This window comes from Lissotriton helveticus, chromosome 2_1 (genome assembly GCF_964261635.1).
Source record: "Lissotriton helveticus chromosome 2_1, aLisHel1.1, whole genome shotgun sequence".
In the NCBI taxonomy this organism is placed as follows: domain Eukaryota; kingdom Metazoa; phylum Chordata; class Amphibia; order Caudata; family Salamandridae; genus Lissotriton; species Lissotriton helveticus.
This window is the reverse complement of record NC_136059.1, coordinates 1,676,512,451-1,676,532,682: the sequence shown is the minus strand read 5'-3', so window position 1 is coordinate 1,676,532,682 and position 20,232 is coordinate 1,676,512,451. Positions and strand designations below refer to the sequence as shown.

General features: G+C 48.6%; 1 protein-coding gene across 1 annotated transcript in view; it reads right to left on the bottom strand.

The window, feature by feature from the left end:
* Nucleotides 1-20,232, bottom strand: part of LOC144818836 (uncharacterized) — a 1,999,126-nt gene that overhangs the window by 1,456,245 nt on the left and 522,649 nt on the right. Inside the window, 1 exon segment of the mRNA XM_078676624.1 lies at nucleotides 17,587-17,721. Within this exon segment, the coding sequence (XP_078532750.1) occupies nucleotides 17,587-17,721 (135 nt within the window).

The window sequence follows — 20,232 nt, the reverse complement described above, 5'->3', positions numbered from 1 at the left end:
GCTGCGTCTCAAAGTCAGGTCGGCGCGTGGCCCGGGTAATGCAAGTATCGCTGCGTGGTGAGTTACAAAAGAAATTTACCGCATGGTACCGCGACCAGTAAGAGGTGCTCCGAGTTGCGTCTCGCGGACTAAATTAAATTGAAAGAGGGAGCGTGTAACCCTGATTAATGAGGGAACGGTATGCAGATACGGGACCTCCACGTGCAGGAACCATGGCGCTAGGGTAGAAATCAAAGGGTCACTTTCAGCTGCCTTAGTCAGTGCCCGTTGTGCCTACCCATCACTACCGGGTCCGGATAGTGGTGTGCTCGTGGCGTGTCTCCTAGTAGTAACACAGGGGGCATGGCCTGTTACTCCAAGACAGGAAGCAGCCAGTCCCTGTATGTCATGTGATGGCAGCGGTAAACGGAGCGGCCATGATGGAGTGGAGGGTTGTTTTAAGATAGTGAGTTAGTACATAATCTATGTTCTCTCAATGTTGTCGATGAAAATCATAGGCAGAACAATGGAGGTGGACTTGAAGCGGGCCTTATCTTGATGGGTAAATTCAGAGCTACTGTGCTCTCCATATTAAGGTATTGCTAAATCGCAGACCACTGGTAGATAAAGAGGGGAGGAAAGGTCTAATAAGGGTGAGGGGTCTCTAATCAAGTGTGCGTTTTAGTGCAGTCAATGAGGCCCAGTTGAGCTACCTGGCTAAACAGTCTGCCTGTAGGTGTAACTATTGATACAAAGTTGTATGCCTAAGTCAGGTAGAGGGAGGGATGTAAGTGACCCGTCTAGTGTTATTTTAAAGTGCCAGACAGTAAATGGTCAATTCAAAGTATCAAAATCACGGTTGAATTCACTGTGAGGTGAGAACAATAGAACGCTCGCTGGTCAATGACAAGTTTGGTGAGCCCAGTTCACCACTGTGAGTGGACGCCCAGACGTTAGCAGTAACAGTGTGGGTTACAGGGAAGCACTTGGTCCTGCTAGAGAGTGCCCAAGTCTGGAATGGCTAAGGGCCCAGGGCATAATGGAGGTGGTGTATTCATAAAGCACTCCACGGGATATCCTCATTAAGCCCCCGGCTATCAGTAGATAAACGGTGTATCCACCTCGGTTCCTTCAGGAATAGATTGTGTTTTGATTTGTCTGGGGGGGTCTCAAGGATTAGCCATGTCAGTGAGTCAGCAGTGTGATTCTGCTCTAAAAAGTGTCTGCACATCTTCGTGTTAGTTTTTTTGCAACGGAAGTTGCTTCTATGTTCCGAGATACGGATTTTGACGGGGCGTGAGGTCATGCCCACATATTGCAGACCGCATGGGCATCTAAGTAAGTAGATGCAATTGGAGGTATTGCAATTTGTGTGGTTCCGTAGCTCCCACAGGAAGGTGTCTGTCAGGAGGATAGTTTTGTGTATACTGGTAAAGGGGCATGCACTGCAGGAACCACATGGATAGTGCCCCCGTACAGGTGGTAATTGCCAGAGAGTGGTTTGTTTGTGTGGTTCAACCTTTTTGGGCCTTGTCTGAATCAGAATATCCTTGATATTCCTTGACCTCTTGAAGTGGTGCTGTGGAGAGCAGCCTTCAGGCTTATCTGGAAGCAGTGTAAAGCAGCGTCTTTTACCACATTTAATCAATAGTGTAGATTATATGAAAAAAAGCTGCACAGCGTTTATAAAAAATTAACAAGTTACTTACCTTCGGTAACGCTTTTTCTGGTAGATACAGTATCTGCCTGTGGATTCCTCACCTTGTGAATATCCCCTTGTGTCAGCAACATTCGGAAATTCTTTTTGTAGCTTCGCGCCGACGTCGTCAGAGGCACGGCATCGCTCGCAACTCCGATGACGTCACCGACACCATAATAGGCCCACGCCGGCATGATGACGTCAGTTCCGCCCTTTTTCCGTGCCTTCCAGGCACACGGACGGACCGACAACAGTAGATATATACACAGTATACAATCAAGATAACACACAGTGTAAAGACAATGTAGTAATTCAAGTAGAAGAAAACACTACTTTTGAGAATAACATATATACATTAAAACATTGCCATTATCTAAGGTATAGAAGAGTGGACAACAGGGAGGCGGGTGGGCATGTGAGGAATCCACAGGCAGATCCTGTATCTACCAGAAAAAGCGTTACCGAAGGTAAGTAACTTGTTCTTCTGATAGATACATCTGCCAGTGGATTCCTCACCTTGTGAATAGAGTCCCACAGCAGTCCCCACTCCCGGAGGAGGGTGTCCACTCTCCTATACCAGAAAATCCTGAAGGACCGAACGCGCAAAGTGGCCGTCCCTCCTCACCTTGGTATCCAAGCAGTAATGCTTCGCAAAAGTGTGGAGGGAGGCCCAAGTTGCCGCTCTACAAATGTCATCAACAGGCACACCCCTAGACAAAGCAGATGTTGAAGACTTTGCTCTAGTAGAATGAGCCCCAATACCCTCTGGAGGCTCCTTACCCGACAGGGAGTAGCATAGTACGATCCATCTTGAAAGTGTGCGCTTGTGCACAGCTTTTCTTTTCTTGCAACCAGCAAATCCAACAAACAGCTGGTCATCCAACCTGAACTCTCTTGTCCTGTCCAGGTAGAAGCTCACCGCCCTCTTCGGGTCCAAGCGGTGAAGTCTCTCCTCCTCCTTGGAAGGGTGAGGGGGAGGATAGAAGGTAGGAAGGGTAATAGACTGTCCTAGATGGAAGGAGTTACCACCTTAGGCAGAAAAGCAGCCCTGGTCCTAAGAACCATTTGTTCAGCATGAATGGTCAAGAATGGGGGCTTTGAACTAAGAGCTTGAAGCTCACTTACCCTCCTTGCCGAGGTAACTGCAACAAGGAAGACCGTCTTAAAAGACAAAAGTCTCATGGGACACTTGTGCAAAGGTTTGAAAGGAGAACCCATCAGGAAAGTAAGCACCAGATTTAAGTCCCATTGAGGCACAATAAAGGGAGTAGGAGGAAATTTATTTGTAAGGCCCTTCAAAAATCTTAAAACCACAGGAGATTTGAACAATGACGGTTGATACGGCAAACAGAGAAATGCCGACAAAGCCGAAAGATAACTCTTAACTGTGGCAACAGCAAACTCTTGCTGCGCCAAAGAAAGAGCAAACTGCAGAATATCAGACAAACGAGCCTTCAAAGGGTCAACAGATTTCTCTCCGCACCAAGTGACAAATTTAGACCATCTGTAAGAATAGATTGATTTGGTGGAGTCACGCCTGGCCGAAAGAATGACATCCACCACATCATGTGGGAGAGAAAAGGAATTCAGGTTGCCCCGTTCAATCTCCAAAGCGATACAAAAGGGGATGATGGACGGAGCGTTTAAGCAAATCAAACACTCACCCCCAGCCAACTGATCTGGGTTTAATCCATCACCATTCTTTAGCCCACTCAGCCACCCCATTTCAGACATGGCTATATGCAAATCAGTCTGACCCTGTGCCTCATGGGAACAGTCCAGCCCGAACTGCCAAGCCATGTCTTCCATAGACCGGAAACAAGCATCCTGGGACCGGTTTCGGATTCATAATCCTCATCAGCCAGGCTATCTTGAATCCAGTGGCCAAGTGAGCAAGGGACTCGCGTCTGAGCATACCCTGCCACACTTAGGGCAAACAGTCCAATCTCCAGGCATGAAGGTGTAAGGTCTGGAGGTTGGGGTGTAGAAACTGCCCCTCCATCTGAGAGAGGAGGGGATCTGCCCTGAAAGGGAGACGGAGCGGCGGGCACGAGGAGAGGTGGAGAAGATCTGTGTACCACACCCTTCTTGGCCAATCCGGGGCGACCAATATAACTTGGGCCCGGTCGTGGCGAATCTTCCTCAGAACCCGAGGAATCAAGTGTATGGGAGGAAACGTGTAAAGGAGCTGCGAGTCCCAACTCAACTGAAACCCGTCCCCCAAGGTTCCCTGCATCGGATAATGGAGGCTGCAGAATGACGGGCAGTGAGCATTCTCGCGAGTGGCCAACAGGTCGACCTGAGGAGTTCCCCCCACGTCCGAAAGACGTGACAAACTACCTCTGGATGAAGCCTCCACTCGTGGTCGGCTGAGAACTGCCGACAGACTGTCTGCACGCACGTTCAGAACTCCGGCCAGATGATGTGCCATCAGAAAAATCTGATGATCCTGTACCCAGGACCAGAGACGCAGAGCCTCTCTGCAGAGACACTGCGACCCTACTCCTCCCTGCTTGTTGACATACCACATCGCGGTGGTGTTGTCCGTCAGGACCTGAGCTGACCGACCGCGAAGGGAAGGGAGGAAGGCCTTGAGCGCCAGACGTATAGCCCGCAATTCCAGAAGGTTGATGTGAAGCAACCTTTCCTCTGGAGACCAAAGAGCCTTGACCTCCAGATCCCCCAGATGAGCACCCCACCCTAGAGTGGATGCATCCGTTATCACTGTGGCCACGGCTGGAGGCAGTTGAAAAGGCTTCCCTTGAGACAGGTTGCCTTCCACTCCCCACCAAGACAGATCCGCTGCAGTTTCTCTGGAGATCCTCACAGACTCCCTGAGATCTCAGTTGTGTTAAAACCACTGCCTGCGGAGGCACCACTGGAGTGCCCTCATGTGCCAGCGTGCATTTTTGACCAACAAAATGCAGGAAGCCATCAGACCGAGCAGACGAAGGACCTTCAGGACTGGAATGACCGCTCCATTGTGAAATAAAGGAATCAACTCCTGTATGTCGCGAACCCTTTGAGGAGGAGGGAATGCACGACACATTTGTATCCAGTACCGCACCTATGAACAGGTTGCGCTGGAGGGCACCAGGTGAGATTTGGGTACATTTATTGAAAAACCTAACCTGTACAACAACTGAGTTGTCACTTGCAGATGATGGAGCACCTTCTCTGGAGATTCTGCTTTGATCAGCCAATCTTCCAGATACGGGAATACTGGAATCCCCGATCTTCTGAGATGTGCTGCCACCACAGCCATCACCTTGGTGAAGACTCGAGGCGCAGTAGTAAGACCAAACGGTAGAACCACAAACTGGTAATGTTGCGATCCCACCGTAAAACGGAGATACCTCCTGTGAGACTGCAAGATAGGGATATGAAAATATGCATCCTGCAAGTCTATTGACACCATCCAGTCTTCTTCCATCAGCGCCTGAAGAACCTGTGCAAGGGTGAGCATCTTGAACTTCTCCTGTTTTAGATAAAGGTTCAAGATCCTGAGATCCAGGATTGGACGAAGTCTGCCATCCTTCTTGGGAATCAGGAAATACCAGGAGTAGCATCCCTGACCCCTTTCCTGCTCTGGAACCATCTCTATCGCACCCTTTCTTAACAACGTCTGGACTTCCTCCTGCAGGAGTAACAGGTGTTCCTCCGTGTAAAAACCTTGGCAAGGAGGGTAATTCGGAGGGAATTCCCGAAAGGGAAGAGCATACCCATTTTCTACGAGATTGAGAACCCAAAGATCTGATGTAACAGATTCCCAAACCCGTAGAAAATGGGTAAGCCGGCCCCCCACTGGGCCCACATGATCCGGAATGGCGGATCTAGGGCTGCTTTTCTGTGGCTGGGGGGTTGGAAGAGGTGGAGGAGGCTTGACGTCCCCGTGGATGAGCTCTTTGCTTACCCCTGTATGATTTGTACAGTGGATTCTGCTGCTGCTGCTGTTGACCTTGACAGTAGGGACAAAAGGAAGAACGTCCAAAACCTCTAAATCTTTTGGTAGATGATCCTCTTGTCTGCAGACCCAAAGATTTGGCAGTAGCCCTACTGTCCTTAAATCTTTCTAAGGCTGCATCAGCTTTTTTTCCAAAAAGACCAACACCGTCAAAGGGCAAATCCGCCAGCACAGCCTGAACGTCTGCCGAAAAGTCTGATGACTTCAGCCAAGCAGCCCTTCTGGAGGCAACCGCAGTTCCCATGATGCGAGCAACTGAATTAGCGGTGTCAAGTCCACTCTGGATCACTTGACGAGCAGCCGCCTGCACATCAGCCAATACTTCATCAAAATCCTTCCTGTTGTCATCAGGAATTTTAGGAGCCAACAAACGCAAAGAATACATCTGGGCATGTATGTATCGAGGCAAAACCAAAGGAAATGATGGACGGAGCGTTGACAATACAAGCACTCACCCCCAGTCAACTGATCTGGGTTTAATCCATCACCATTCTTTAGCACACTCTGCCACCCCAGTTCAGACATGGTCATATGCAAATCAGTCTGACCCTGTGCCTCATGGGAACAGTCCAGCCCGAACTGCCAAGCCATGCCTTCCCTGGACCGGAAACAAGCTTCCCAGGACCGGTTTCTGGCATTGCAGCAGTCTTCAGCCGGGCTTGCTTGAATCCAGTGGCAAAGTGAGCAAGGGACTCACGTCTGAGCTGGGAAGCTTGATTCCGGTCCAGGGAAGACATGGCTTGGCAGTTCGGGCTGGACTGTTCCCATGAGGCACAGGGTCAGACTGATTTGCACATGGCCATGTCTGAACTGGGGTGGCGGAGTGAGCTAAAGAACGGTGATGGATTAAACCCAGATCAGTTGACTGGGGGTGAGTGTTTGTATTGTCAACGCTCCATCCATCACCACCTTTGGTTTTTCCATGTATGTATCTACCCATAAGGCAAGTGGCATTAGTTGATTTTAAAGCCATACTTGCTGATGAGAAAGAATTCTTCGCAGTCTGATCTTGTTTCTTAGATTCCTTATCCCCAGGCACTTGAGGGAAAGCACCCTCAGTCTTTTTTTAACAGGCTGCCTGAATAACCAGACTTTCAGGCGAAGGATGCGAGGATAAAAACTCTGGATCCCCAGGTGCAACTCTATACCTCCTTGCAACACTTTTAGCCACTGCAGGAGCAGTAAGAGGCTTGCTCCAAACCTCCAAAATAGGCTCAGTTAATGCTTCATTAAAGGGAAGCAACGGTTCAACAACAGAACTTGGTGAATGGAGTACCTCAGTCAAGAGATCAGACTTATATTCCACCGTAGGCAATGTCAAATTTAAAAGTTCTGCAGCCTTCCTCATGACCTTGTGGTATGGCCTAACATCCTTTGAAGGGGCATCAGACACAGAAGGTAGCTCCCATTCTGGAGAAGGTTCCAAACCACTAGCTTCTCCTAGATCTTCAAAACAATCCTCCTGAAGCTCTCCTTCTTCCATCTCAGCCTCTCTATATCTTTGCTCTTCTATGAGGCGCTGAGCATCCTTTCTGGATCTCGTTTTCAACAGCCGCGCCCTCGGATCCGTGAACGACTCAGACGGAGCCGGTATCGACGTAGAGATCGAATCCGCAGGCCCAGGGCGCTGCTCTCGAAGTAGTCTCGGAGCCGGCGATGTCTGTATCGGCGTCGACGATATCGGCGGTGCAGAGTAATGCCAAGGCGGCGTCAGAGCCGGCATAAATGGCTATAAAAGGAGCCGAAGCATAGGAGTGGGGAACTCTTAAATTAAACGGCAGAGGACCCATAGGACCCGAAGGTGCACCAGAGGGGTACCACGCTCTGGAATAGACACCATACATAGCGTTTAAAACCGCAGTAGGGTCTTGACCTGGAGCAGGGAAAGGTCGATAAGAACCCACAGACTGATACTTCAGAGGTTCCGGATTCGCCTCCTCTTCCACAGGTGGTCTCGTCATCGAACCCTCATCCAAAGGGACTTCTTCATCCTCTCGAGCCGGAGACGGATTCACAACCGGAGTCGGCGATTGAACCTGCGACTCCGAAGGCGAAGCCTCACCTTCTGGATCCAAGACCTCTGGTGACGGAGACACTACATCCTTCTCATGCCTCCTCTTAGGCGACTTCGGTCTCGAGTCCAAATCCTTACCGGTATTACGCCGAGACTCATGTCTTTGCTTCTTATGCCTCTTTTTTTACTTCAAAGCATGACCGGATGACTACTTCGAGAGCGACGCCGATCGTGATCTTGACCTAGAACTCGCCCTTCTCGAATGAGATCTCGAAGACTTCTTATCTTTACTTCCTCCTAACTTGGCCATTAAAAGCTTAGTCTCCCCCTCTCTCGAAGCGCCTTCGGAATTATCTTCCTACACGTAGAACTATCGACATCATGGTCCGAACTCCGGCACCAGATACAGTCCTTGTGCGGGTCCGTGATCGACATTTTGCCGCTCTCTCTACATGGCTTGAATCCGGTCTTCTTAGTCGACATCTTCAGCGAAACAAAGCAGCAAGAAAACAGAGAAAAACAGTAACAAAGTTACCAACAGCTACAGAGATTCCCCGAAACTGTTAGCGTCGAACTGACGTCATCACGCAGGCGTGGGCCTAATATGGTGTCGGTGACTTCATCGGAGTCGCAAGCGATGCCGTGCCTCTGTGACGTCGTCCACGTCGGCGCGAAGCTACAAAAAGAATTTCCGAATGTTGCCTACGCAAGGGGGATATTCACAAGGTGAGGAATCCACTAGCAGATGTATCTATCAGAAAAGGCTATTACGCAATACAATCACTATCTCATTGGTATATCTCCTGGACGGAGATATCAACTATACACATAAAAATACTTCAAAGAAATAAGGTAAGTAGCACAAATATACACTGGTCTAAAGGGGAAGACCAAACCATATACTAAAGAAGTGGAATGCGAACTGCAAGTAAGAAGGAAACTTGGACCAAAGGACTCCGACGAGTTGGGAGAATAAGGAACCACCCAAGGTAAGTACTCGGGAACCGCACGGAGGCTGTGTTCAGTGTGGAAACACAGCTGTGTGCCCAATGGAAGTCAATGGAGAAGTCACGGTTGCAGTTTTAAAGAGAAAGGACCCTTCCCAGAGGACCCTGAAGAAACCCTTTGGAGGATGGAAGGTTGGAGAGTCACCCCACCCGTGGATGCTGCAGGAACCAGGGATGCCTTGTGCATAGGGGTGAATTGACTTCGGAACCTCCCGTAGACAAAAATGGAAGACTTGGGAAGAAAGGCCTCTAGAGAAGTCTCTGAAGATGTCAGGTGGAATCAAAGAGTGAATTCTTGGATAGGACAATCTGCAAGCAGAGGGGACAGGGTCTAGGCCACTCAAGGTGACCAGGAGGCATGGAAGCACAATGTCCACCCTTTGCTGGAAGCTTAAGAGAGTTGACGAGGACCTTGTTGCTGCAGCTGTGGGGACAAGGCGACGCAGAGGAAGACCAGAAGCCGTACACGAGCTGTCCCACGACGGATGTCGGTATATAGGTGATTGGTGTTCGACGGGAGCACCAATAAGATCTTGGTAGCCACAACTGCTGTGAAAGACTAGATGTAATCATTGAGACCAGCAAAGTCTAAGAGCCTCACCAAGTGCAGGAAAGTCAGAGAAGGACCGAGCAAGCAGGGGGGGGTCTACCAAAGCAGGAGAAGACCCTTGAAAGGAACCTCAGGCTGAAGTCACAAGAGGACCTCTGGTAGCTCACGAAAGATGGAGGCCAACAGTGCAAAGGATGCAGTGAGGACGCTAATCTTTTAGGGATGAGGTGCTGGGGCTTCTTGTAGCCCGAAGATCTCTGGAGAGCAGAACCAACAAGTCTAGGCAACAAGTCGACGAGGGGCACAGGGGTTTGGTCCCAGTAGCATTGACGAGGAATACTGTCCTCCAAATCGCAGAAAGACAGGTCAAGCTTCTGGAGAGCCAAATAACCACCACTTGTGTTGCTGGGCCTCGGGAAGTCTGTAGGACGACAGGGGCAGCAGACAGGTGAGATTGGTTGCGGTGTCTGCGGATGCAGGGGAGTGACTCCTTCACTCCAGGGGAGATTTCTGCGGATGTCTTTTATGTCCATAGGTCTTCTGTAATACCTGAGTGAAGCACAGATGAGGCAGAAGACTTGCAGAACAGTGAGACCAGGAGCAGCAGGAGGAGTCTTCCTTGTTGCAGCCTTGGTTACAGGTGAAGTTCAACAAAATTCAACAAAGTCCAAGTGTCCAGACAGTCGAAGAGTATCTTGGTTTCAGAGGAGAGTCTTGTTCCACAACGAATCGGAGGACCCACCCATGGGGGAGCCCTCAAACACCCAAGGAAAGGGTCAGAACGACTCTGGGATCACTCCCAGAGAAGGGGCTGTACAGAGGGAGGATACTCCCCTGTACTTTGTTCAGTTTCATGCCAGAACAGGAACCAGGGTTTCCCGAACTGGCTCAAACCAGTGTATGCAAGGAGGGCACCAAATATGCCTTTCCATGCAGTCTGGTGGCACAGCAAAGCGCCCCACCCCAGCCCAGTACACGAAGTCCTGACTCTGTGGTGGTCACACCTCCCTGTGACAGGAAGCAGATTGTTTTACCTTCCCCTGCTCGAGCTCAGCAGCAGAAGGGCAGAACAGTGTCTGTGGTCTGCAGCAGTACTAGCTTGCTGGCAGGCACTTAAAGGCTTTAACCGGGAGTACAGGGGCCTCCCCTAAGGGTCTCCCCCAGGACATGAGATCATACCTCCAACATCGGCATCGGTTTCGAGGTATTATTCCAACATGTTTGATATCAAACTTGACCAGGTTCAGTGAAGCAATTATATAGTTAGACATCTCCTAATGACTGATGTCCACTCTAGGTCTTAAAATGGCTGACCGCACTTACAAAGCCTGGAGAATCGACTCTGGGGTTTGTAGGGGTGCTCATGCAGAGGCGCCTTCACGCTTATAACCAAGCACCCTGCTCTCAGGCCTGAAGGGCCTACCATAGGGGCAACATACGTTTTAAGTGTAGTGACCTCAGATATATACAAAAATCTGTATCTGTTGCAATGGCAGGCCTGTAGTCTGAATTTAAGTGGCCTACCATGGGAGGCACACTACATGCTGAAGCCCATGGGAGACCCCTGGTGTACCTAGGCCCTGGGTACCTTAGTAACAAATACTAGGAACTTATAAGGGTACAACGGTAGCCAACTGTGGAGGTACAAAGGTTCTTAACCAGAGCCATTTTGGGAAAGACAGCACAGATGATGGGGTCCAGGTAAGCAGGATCCCAGCAAACTACAGACAAAACATAATGAGAGCAGCAAAAAGTGGGGATAACCATGAAAGCAGATCCTACTTTCCTACACTAGGGATCTAGCTGTCCAAGTGTCAGAGTTTATAGCCCGTAGGGCATCATCGAAGTGCTTGCAGAATAAAGAATTTTAGTTTGAGCTTATGGATGCAATATCAATTGCGCATTCAAATTCAGATGCTGATCTTTTGCCTTCCTGCTTCAGCCTATTTGCCTTCCTGAATCTATCGCCCCAGATTAGCGGAAAGTTGAGGAGGGGGTTGCTAGAGCGCCCGGCCTGAAGATGGCCATCACCTGGTGAGGCTCTGCAGGATGGAACGAACATCCGTCCTGTATTCACTTTCACAGGCGACATCAGTGATGGCCGGCTGGATGAGGGGACCCCCACAGAAGCTGCTACACCGGATGAGCCCACTAAGTGATAGTGTGGAAGAGGATTTGGTGAGGTAACTCGCGGCTGCCAAGAGAACTGAGGCGTTCCCTAACAGTAGCGGAGACGGGCAGGAGAACAACAAAGGAGGCTGTTGCAAGGGGGCCCTACGAGAGGTGCGGCCCCGCTGTGGTCGCCGGCCGAAGAACAGCTGCAGTGGTGTCTGGAAGCGGCATCTGAGGCATTGTTGAGGGAGTTGCTGAGTGGAGTGACCCCGAAGCTAACAGACGAGCCGGCTGTCTGCTGGGAGAAGCCTGAAGCCGTACGGGAGGAAGAGGAGGATGCAGCGAGCTAGAGGTAGTGTGGCCTGTGGCTTCCAGGAGGCCTAGCAGAAGCCTGTAGACTGGCCCAGCGGTACATGGGGTGACCAGTGCTGCTCGTCCTGACGGGCGGATGCGGACAGGTAAGCCAGCCCAGCCGGAGCCAAGGAGGCAGAGAGAGCAGAAATTAAGCCTAGCACGGGGAGGCCCTACATGTGACAAGCAGACTGCTGTCCGGGAGAAGCCTGGAGACGACCGGGAGGAGAGAGGAAACTGCGGCCGGAGTGGAGGTTAGGCCTGTGGCTTCCTTGGCGCTTAGTTGACTACTGCAGATATACGGCGATACACGGGCGGCCCGCGTTAGTCGTCTGGTCAGGCGGGGGCAGACAAGTGAGCCGGGCAGAGTGGAGGAGGCTGAGGAGTGCAGGAATCAAGTCCCGCATGAGGCCTGGCCCAACAGAGGGGATTTAGGCATAGAGCAGCAGAGCGAATCTGGTAGGTCCTGCACAACAGGAGTAAGACATACACCGCAGTGAACTGAACAGCGCAAGGAAAACTGCATGTTCATGAGGTGTTATTTCGGCCCTCCCCCCGCTGGTGCTCAAAGGAGAGGGGACAGTTCGCTAGAGTAACTACCCAGAACAGGGGGGCAGTGCAGCGTAGGGGAAAGCAAAAGGTTAGTGAGCAGCCATATTCCCGCCCTTTGCATATCCAGCAAGACTGATCCCACAAGAGGGCCACCCCCCCCTCTACTTTGTTTCTGAATTGGTTCTGCCAAACGGAGAGAACAACTGCTTCTGGGTCCCACAAGGTTCCAGTCAAGATGGGGAAAACCTTCAATCAAAGCTGATCTTTGACCAGCGTAAGCCAGCCCGGGGTACTGTGACCCCACCAGAAGAGGGGCGGCAGGAACTCGAAACGAGCGGGCCATCCTCTCAGGAGCCCAACATCAATGAAATGTTGAAAGATCTTAAGCAGTCCCTTACGGCGATCAACAGTAAAATTGACTTCCTGGCAGATGGGTTTAATCGCTTAAAAGAAAACGTGCCCAGTGATGATGAAAGATTGGTTGAGTTGGAACAGCAAACTTCATCAATGGAGGATGAAGGGAACACTACCAAGGAGAATCTGCTCCACATGGAAATGTGTTCGAACTATTCAGCAACAAAAATGAGGACTTGGAAGCTAAGTCCAGGAGGAACAACATTAGAATTATGGGAATTCCAGAGTCCACTGCAATGCACAGTGTCGAAGACTATGTGGAGGAGATGTTCCGGGCCATGTTTGGGGAGTCGTTGTCCATTGTCTGCGAAGTGGAGCAGAGAGGACGCATTGAGAGCTGGGCCCGAGGCCTCAATCGGGCACTTCCACCAGGATCACTATTGCACGTCTGCTAAATTACAGAGAAAGAGATACTGTGCTCAGTCTGGCGCGGGCTCAGCATATAGTGTCATACCAAAGGAATAATGTGTCATTTTACCCTGACTTTATTTTAACCGTAAAAGTTGCAAGGCGAGACTTCCTGCCAGTATAAAGATCTCTTCAAAAGACGGAAGCCAAATATTCCTGGCTTTATCCCGCATAGTTGCTGATTTTGTGTGCTGGCAAAACTTCCTATTTCACTCATCTAAAGGCTACCGCTAGATTTGTAAAGGTCATTCGACAAGTCAAGACAGGTTCCCGATCGAACAGGTACCTGATGAAAGCACCTGCATCAGCGACAGCAACTGATCTCACTAAGTACTAGTGGGGGGCTTGGCAGGGCACTACACTTATGACAGGGGGGGGGGGGGGGGGTGTCACCTGCTCAGGCTTGCATCCATCTATGGTCCCCACGTGGATGCCCCAGACTTTTTGCAGAGGTTTCGAGATGGATAGACACTCTGGGGCCTGGCGCAACTCTATGGGGTGGGGTCATTATAATGTGGTCCATTATAGCAGATAATGGACTAGTAGATATTTGGAGGAGTAGGAATGGAGACATGGAGGATCAATTATTGGCTTGCTTCCCAGGACGCGGAGGCCTGGGTCTCCACTGCCGCCCATCTGCCTAGAACCCTCTTGAACCGTTCCCCAGTACTCATTCAGCCTTCCTTACTAAAGTACTGGAGTCTGGCGTTTGGGTAGCGGTTGCTGCCTGGGGCTCTGCTGGACCAGGTGTTCCAGGAGGCCATTAGGGCTACAGTAGTGGAGTATTTTGAGCTTAGCGCAGGCTAAGCTGAATCCTTCACTGTATTGTGGGAAGTATTCAAGACTGTGATAAGGGGAGACTGCATAGGAAAGCAGGCAAGAGTATTGCGAACACGGAGAAGAGAAATACACCATATTGAAGAGGAGATGAATGACCTTGAACACAACTGTTTCGCCACCGGTATTGTAGAAGTTCTGAGCCACATTCGAGGCAAGATGGGGGACATTGAAGAAGCAGTACTGAGGGAGTCACAGTATATTGGCAGTATCTTGGCAGGGAGGCAAGCGCCAGGAGGTATGGGGAAGGAGAGCGATGGGCAAAACACTGGCTGGTCTACTTCGAAAACCCTGGGCGAGGGATTACATAGTGGAACTTCAAACAAGCCTGCCGTGGGTCAGAAACGGTGCAGCAGGAAATTATCTCTTTCTACTCCTCTCTATATAGTTTGACCTAGCTGCCAGTCCCTCTAGGTCTTGATTCCTTTTTTAACTATTCAGCTGTTTTGGCTTGGGGATGGGCACCAGCGCTTTCTAGATGAGCCTTCCATGGAAGAGGCGGTGAATCAGGGAATAACAGCTCTCCCAGAGGATAAAACCCCTGGCCTGGACAACCTGTCATTTGCGTTTTATAACGAATTTGAAGCTTTCCTAGCCCCACATCTTATAAATATGTATAGTGAGTCACTGGAAGAGGGTGCATTGCCTCCGTTATTCAGGGAAGCACTTACTAAGATCCTGAAGCAAGAAAAGGACCTGCAGAGCTGTGAATCATACAGGCCGTTGTCCAAGATTAATGTAAACAATAAAAACTTAGCCAAACCAATTGCTTCTCGGCCCCTTCCCTTGCTACCCCTCATATTGTGGCCAGATCAATACAGGTTTGTTCCGGGAAGAGAACGCACAACCTGCATACCTTTTTTGACACCCTTCAAGAGACAGACCCTTCGCTGGAAGCAGCTGCGATTTTTCTCAATGCCACCAAGGCATTTGAATCTGTTGAATGGCCTTATCTATTTAAGCTATTGTCCCTCCTGGGGAGAAGTCCTAAATTCATCCAATTTATCAATCTCCTCCTCCTCTACTCAAAGCCCACCACGAGGATATGGATTAATGGTGTAATCTCGCCCCCATTTCAGGTCTCAAGGGACAAGACAGGGATGCCGGCTCTCCCCCATCCGCTTCGCCATTGAGCACATGGCGGCTCACCTCAGGCAGCACCATGCCCACCAAGACTTAGCCTTCACCCCCAGGGTGGTACTGGTTTCCTTGTACCCGGACGATGTTTCTCTATATGTTAAACACCCAGCCGTGAACCTAGATACAACAGTCAGGTAATTCATGAGCGATGGCCTGTTGCACAAGTGAGTGGTGTTTGACAGTGATGAAGACTTTTACACTTGATGTAGATTGAGGAGGCCCTCTGTCCCCCTCCCTTCTTTCTTCCCTGGACTGTTATCCTTATTTTCCCTCTAATCTCCTAGTTCCGGAGTTGTGGAGATAAAAAAATGGTCTTATATGCATGTGCTGAATTGATCCAGTGGTTTGGCAACTGAAGATCTTATGAAAGAAATGTAAGGAGCTCATCCTCTTTCAACAATACTAAGATGTTGCTGTATTATTGCAACTACCATTGTAGAACTATATCTTCAATAACCAGAATAAAATTTAAGAAAAAAGAGAAAAAATAGCCAGATAGTGTTTGCACGGACAGTTGTACCTGACATCACGGTGAATCTCACAGATATCATCAAGTCACCTTCCCTCCTTGTCAGGCTGAGTAGAGATTGGTGTGGAAGGAGTTTTAGGCATGGACTGTGCAGCCTCTGTAATAACCGAAACAGGTTTAGGTTGTCAAATAAGCAGCAGAGTCCTTTGGTGCCTAATTTTTTGTCAATTTTTAAAAAAGACCACAGTGGCAGTACCAGGTGTCTTCATTATTATTTCTCCTTCCTCCCAGATATAATCTGCAATCGGTATTGCTCGGACTGTTTTTCTGGACTGCTCTTTGAAGTTTGGCCGCTCTCTCCTTTAGCGTATGAAAACCACCAATAACCTCCTGTGTAGAACCCACTGGTTGTGGTGCTGGAGGTGGGATAGGGTAATCGTCCCATTCATTGGTGACCGTTCTATTGTATGTTATTTCGCCTTCTTCTCTATCCCCATTATCGTCATCATCTTCACTAGATGTGTCCTCTTGAGGAGGCATGGCAATGCGAGTTTGTGGCGTCATTCTTTGACTAGGTATATGGTCTGTTGACTTAGGTGCAGGAGTAGATAATGCTGCAGATGGTTGTTGCGCTTCAGCTGGTGTTGCAAAGCTATTGTTTCAATCTGGAAGCATGCTTTTTAGGTCTTGCACTAAAGCAGCCGGAGCATGCTTGATGGTGGTGGTGAAGGAGCATAGTGATGGCATTGCTCAAAGTAGTGATGTCCTTGATAAACTGGTTCATGATAACCTTCCTATTGATATTTTACGTTTAACTCAGAAGGGCTGTGAGCTCCAAGAAGCATCCCTTGATCCTCTTCCTCTGATTCTTGGAGATCCAACAAGTCACTGGGTGGTAGTGGGGACACTTTACTAGAAGTAAATTCAGGACGAATACTTTCTGGAGATGGCAAAAATCTAGCTGACAAGGTAGTCGACAGTAACATCCACGGTATGGTTTAAAGCGACATTGGTGGCTTCTGTTTGAATTTCGTCAACGAGTCGGTCGTAGTCAATGGGATCGATGTCGACGGTTAAAGAATCTGCATAATGTCTGTCATCCATATTTTGATCTTAGGTGCCATTGATGATTGTTTCAATGCTGATGAAATTTTTTGAGTCAGTGTGTTTTATTTTTAAAACCCGTTCAGAGAAAGCTCTAGGTTTCAAAGGCCGGGCTATAGATGGAGCAGAAGGCTAGGATTTAGCGTCTGAAGAAGCCCTTTTTTCATTTCCTCATAACAGGAGCCTTCTGCAGACCCTTGGTGGGTAATTTTTTTAAGGTTTTCTTGCTTCTAAGAAGGAGACTCATGGTGAGACCTTTTAATCTTCTTGGAAGTTTGTGAGGAAACAGAACACTCACTACTTTCCTCCTCAAACAACAGCAGTTTTTGAATTCAGTTTCTGCAACCCTAAGTGTCGTCCCTCAATCTTTGAGGGATTTGGTAGAAAACATTCTGCATATTTTGTAGTCTCTCACTTTGTGGGGTAGATGACAGCAATAAATACATGCTTTATGAAGAACTTCTGAATGAACCATTTTCTTACCACAGGTGGCATAAGTCTAAAGAGTCTTTTCTTGACTAGTTCTGACATACTGGAACAGAGAAAAGTTCCATTTGGAAACACTTTAAAGAACTGAGAGGAGCTCAGGGAGACTCCCTAATACACGACGTGCAGTGAAAATCTGAGGGAAGACGCCTCCGTTGGGAGTCTTCTAAGAACACTGTTGCCCGATTGGTCATTGCTCAAATTTGGTCCTTTTTTTAAAAGGACATAGGCTATTAAGCCATGCCTTGCATTCCCTTCAAAGGCTATTATACGGATACATACTGCTTTACTATAGCACCCTGGGACTCCCGCTTTAACAATGGGAAATTATTTAAGCATGTGTATCTATGAAAGATATCCCAATACTGGAGGAACACAAGTTCGTACAATAAGCTAAATCACAAGTGGGCCGCTAAACTACTATGGAAAACATTACAAAATAATTTTGATTTGAGAAATATCAAAGAAACCTGAGAAATTTAACATCCAACTGCATTTACCATTTGTTCTTTCAGGTCCAGGTTCTCACTTCTGAGGAATGCAGATTCTTTCTGTGCATCTTTGGTTACAGTTTCAGCATCATGAAGGGACTGCTTCAATTGATTAATTTCTTCACAAAATTTTTCAGCAGAGCCCTGGAAGACAAAACATAAAATGTTCTTTCATGTCATAAGTAGGAGGTTTCATTTTGTATTATGTCCATCAGTAAAATGGGACAGGGACAGCATTGAAATTTATGGGGATCCCCCCGCTTGCATTTCTCCAAAAGAAACACACAATGACAATACCAATAATTCTGGCTTTGAACTAAAGTGCTTTTTGTGTCAGCACACATGCACTCTGACACTCATCTTTGCACTGACTAATCAGTTCACTGACTCATTTTGGCATTCACCCTCTGAAACTACAATAAGACACACACAACAGCTGCAAGATAACTTCAACGCATGAAAGTAAAAGAAAGAAAACATGCTTCTGTCCAAATAAGATGAGCAGAAGGCTCAAGAGGACGACTTTAGCCCAAAGGGTAACACCTTGCATTGGTAATGCTTGGCCCCTACCACAAAGTGTCAGAACTTACAATATTTTGGGTTGATTGGCATGTGGAAAGACGCATCCTGCAAGTCTATTGAGCACACCCAGTCTCCCTGGTGAAGGTGAGGATACATTTGATGGAGAGCAAGCATGTTAAAGTTCTCTTTTTGTATGCACTTGTTCAGGAGGCATAATTAAAAAAATTGGCCTAAACTCTGGTTTGGGACCTTTCTTTCATACCACAAAATACCAAGAGTACACCAGCTTTCCTCTTTGTGAAGGAGGAACTACCTCTATTGCTAACTTTTGTAGTAGAGTGGACACTTCTCGTTGCAGCAGTTGTAACTGGTGACAGACCGATTTTGCTGGGGGAATCGCCGAGGGTGGATGACGAAATCGCAGAGAGTACCCACTTCGCAGCGTATTCAACACCCATTTTTCTTTTGTAATGTTACACCACTTTTGCAGATGATTGGCAATACGTCCCCCCAACTGGAGTGGAGAATTGCGACGATGGAAGCGACTGCTCATTGTTTTGATGGGATTTTTGTAGATGTGAAGGACTGGTGTGGCGCTCCGCGGTCAAGTGCAGAGTAGCGATCCTGGTACTGTGCTCTGGGTCAATGTTGCTGCTGATGTTGAGACCATTGAGGGACTTGAACCATCTCCGATATCGCCTGCAACGGAAATAATTTTTCTTTTCCAGGCCTGCAACGGAAATCCTTTCTCTTTTCCAGGCCTACCGCTTTCTGGGTGTTGAGTTCCACCTTCATCGTGGTCATTTCATCGTCCGTATGGGAACCAAAGAGTGAGCGTTGTTGAGCTTTTGGCTTGAGTGCCGCAAGTCGGAGCCAAGAGGAGCTTCTAGCGCACATGCCATGCGCATAAGCACGCACTGCCAAGGTTGCACCATCCACTTCCTGGAGAACCTTCTCAAACTCCCGCTGATCTTCACTGGGGAGCTTGTCCTTGAATCTTTCAAGTCGCATAAGGACCTATTGTAGCGACCCAAGAGGTGCAAATGCACTAGCCACTTTTAGAAAGGAAGCTGAAGTACCACAAACTTTCCTACCCCCGGAATCTTGGGATCTGCTCTCGTTATCCAGAGGAACAGCCTATGGAGACACCAGTGCATGGAGCATTTTACTGCTGCAATAAGCACTATTACGGTGGAGGATCTGACTTCAAAAACAGAGTATTTTGTTCCAGTGCTTTGTATTTTATTTTTTTTAATCCTTGCAGGAGCAGACTTAAGGGATGCCGGTGTAAGGAAGCTGAATGAGCCTGTTGGATTTGGCCCTTTTGGCAGGGTCACCCCGAAACTTTTTGCATTCTCCTAGCCTTTTTCTGTAACCTGGTGTTGGTGATTTTAGGCCTCTGAGCACTTTAACACTGTGGTCCAGTGTTAAGTGCATGCGCGCTCTGTGTTACATTGGTAAGGTTGACCTGCCCTCCCATAGGAATGCATTGGGGATAAGTGTGTCCATGGTAAGTCCTGGTATGAGAGGAGCACAGAGTCGAGTTTAGTATGTATGTACTTGTGAGAATAAATGCTGGGCAATGGTGCGCGCAGATTTATGGTGACTGGTGGAGAAATGCCACTTTTAGAATTTGGCAAAAAAAAAAAATTCGGATCCAGTCTCACTGTTCTACGTTAAGGAATATGCAGCTAGTAATCTATCAGATATGGGGTTTCATGTAATGCAATGCTGTCATTTGATCAAGGCAGGGAACTGCCGAAACGCGTCATGGCGACTTGGTGTGCTGATCAAATAAGCAACTAGCACCAAACCTGGGTCTACGCTCTTTTGTTCTCGGGGGTTTTTCGGATCCAGTCTCACGCCTGGGATGATTCTGCGGCTAGAATCGTCTCTACCAGATACATCGCTACCGAAGGTAAGTAACTCGTACGCCATTTACAGAACTGTCAGCGCGCAAGGGCATTGTCTGGGTGGCTGCGGCGGCGTCGTCTGTGACCGCGGCGGCAGACGCGGTGCCACGCGAAGCCACCTCCCAACACAGGGGTGCTGCTGGCGAGGGTTTTCCGGGTTTGGGCTGATGCCTGGGGGTAGTTCTGGGTTAGGAAATCTATCACTAATTAATGTTTCTTA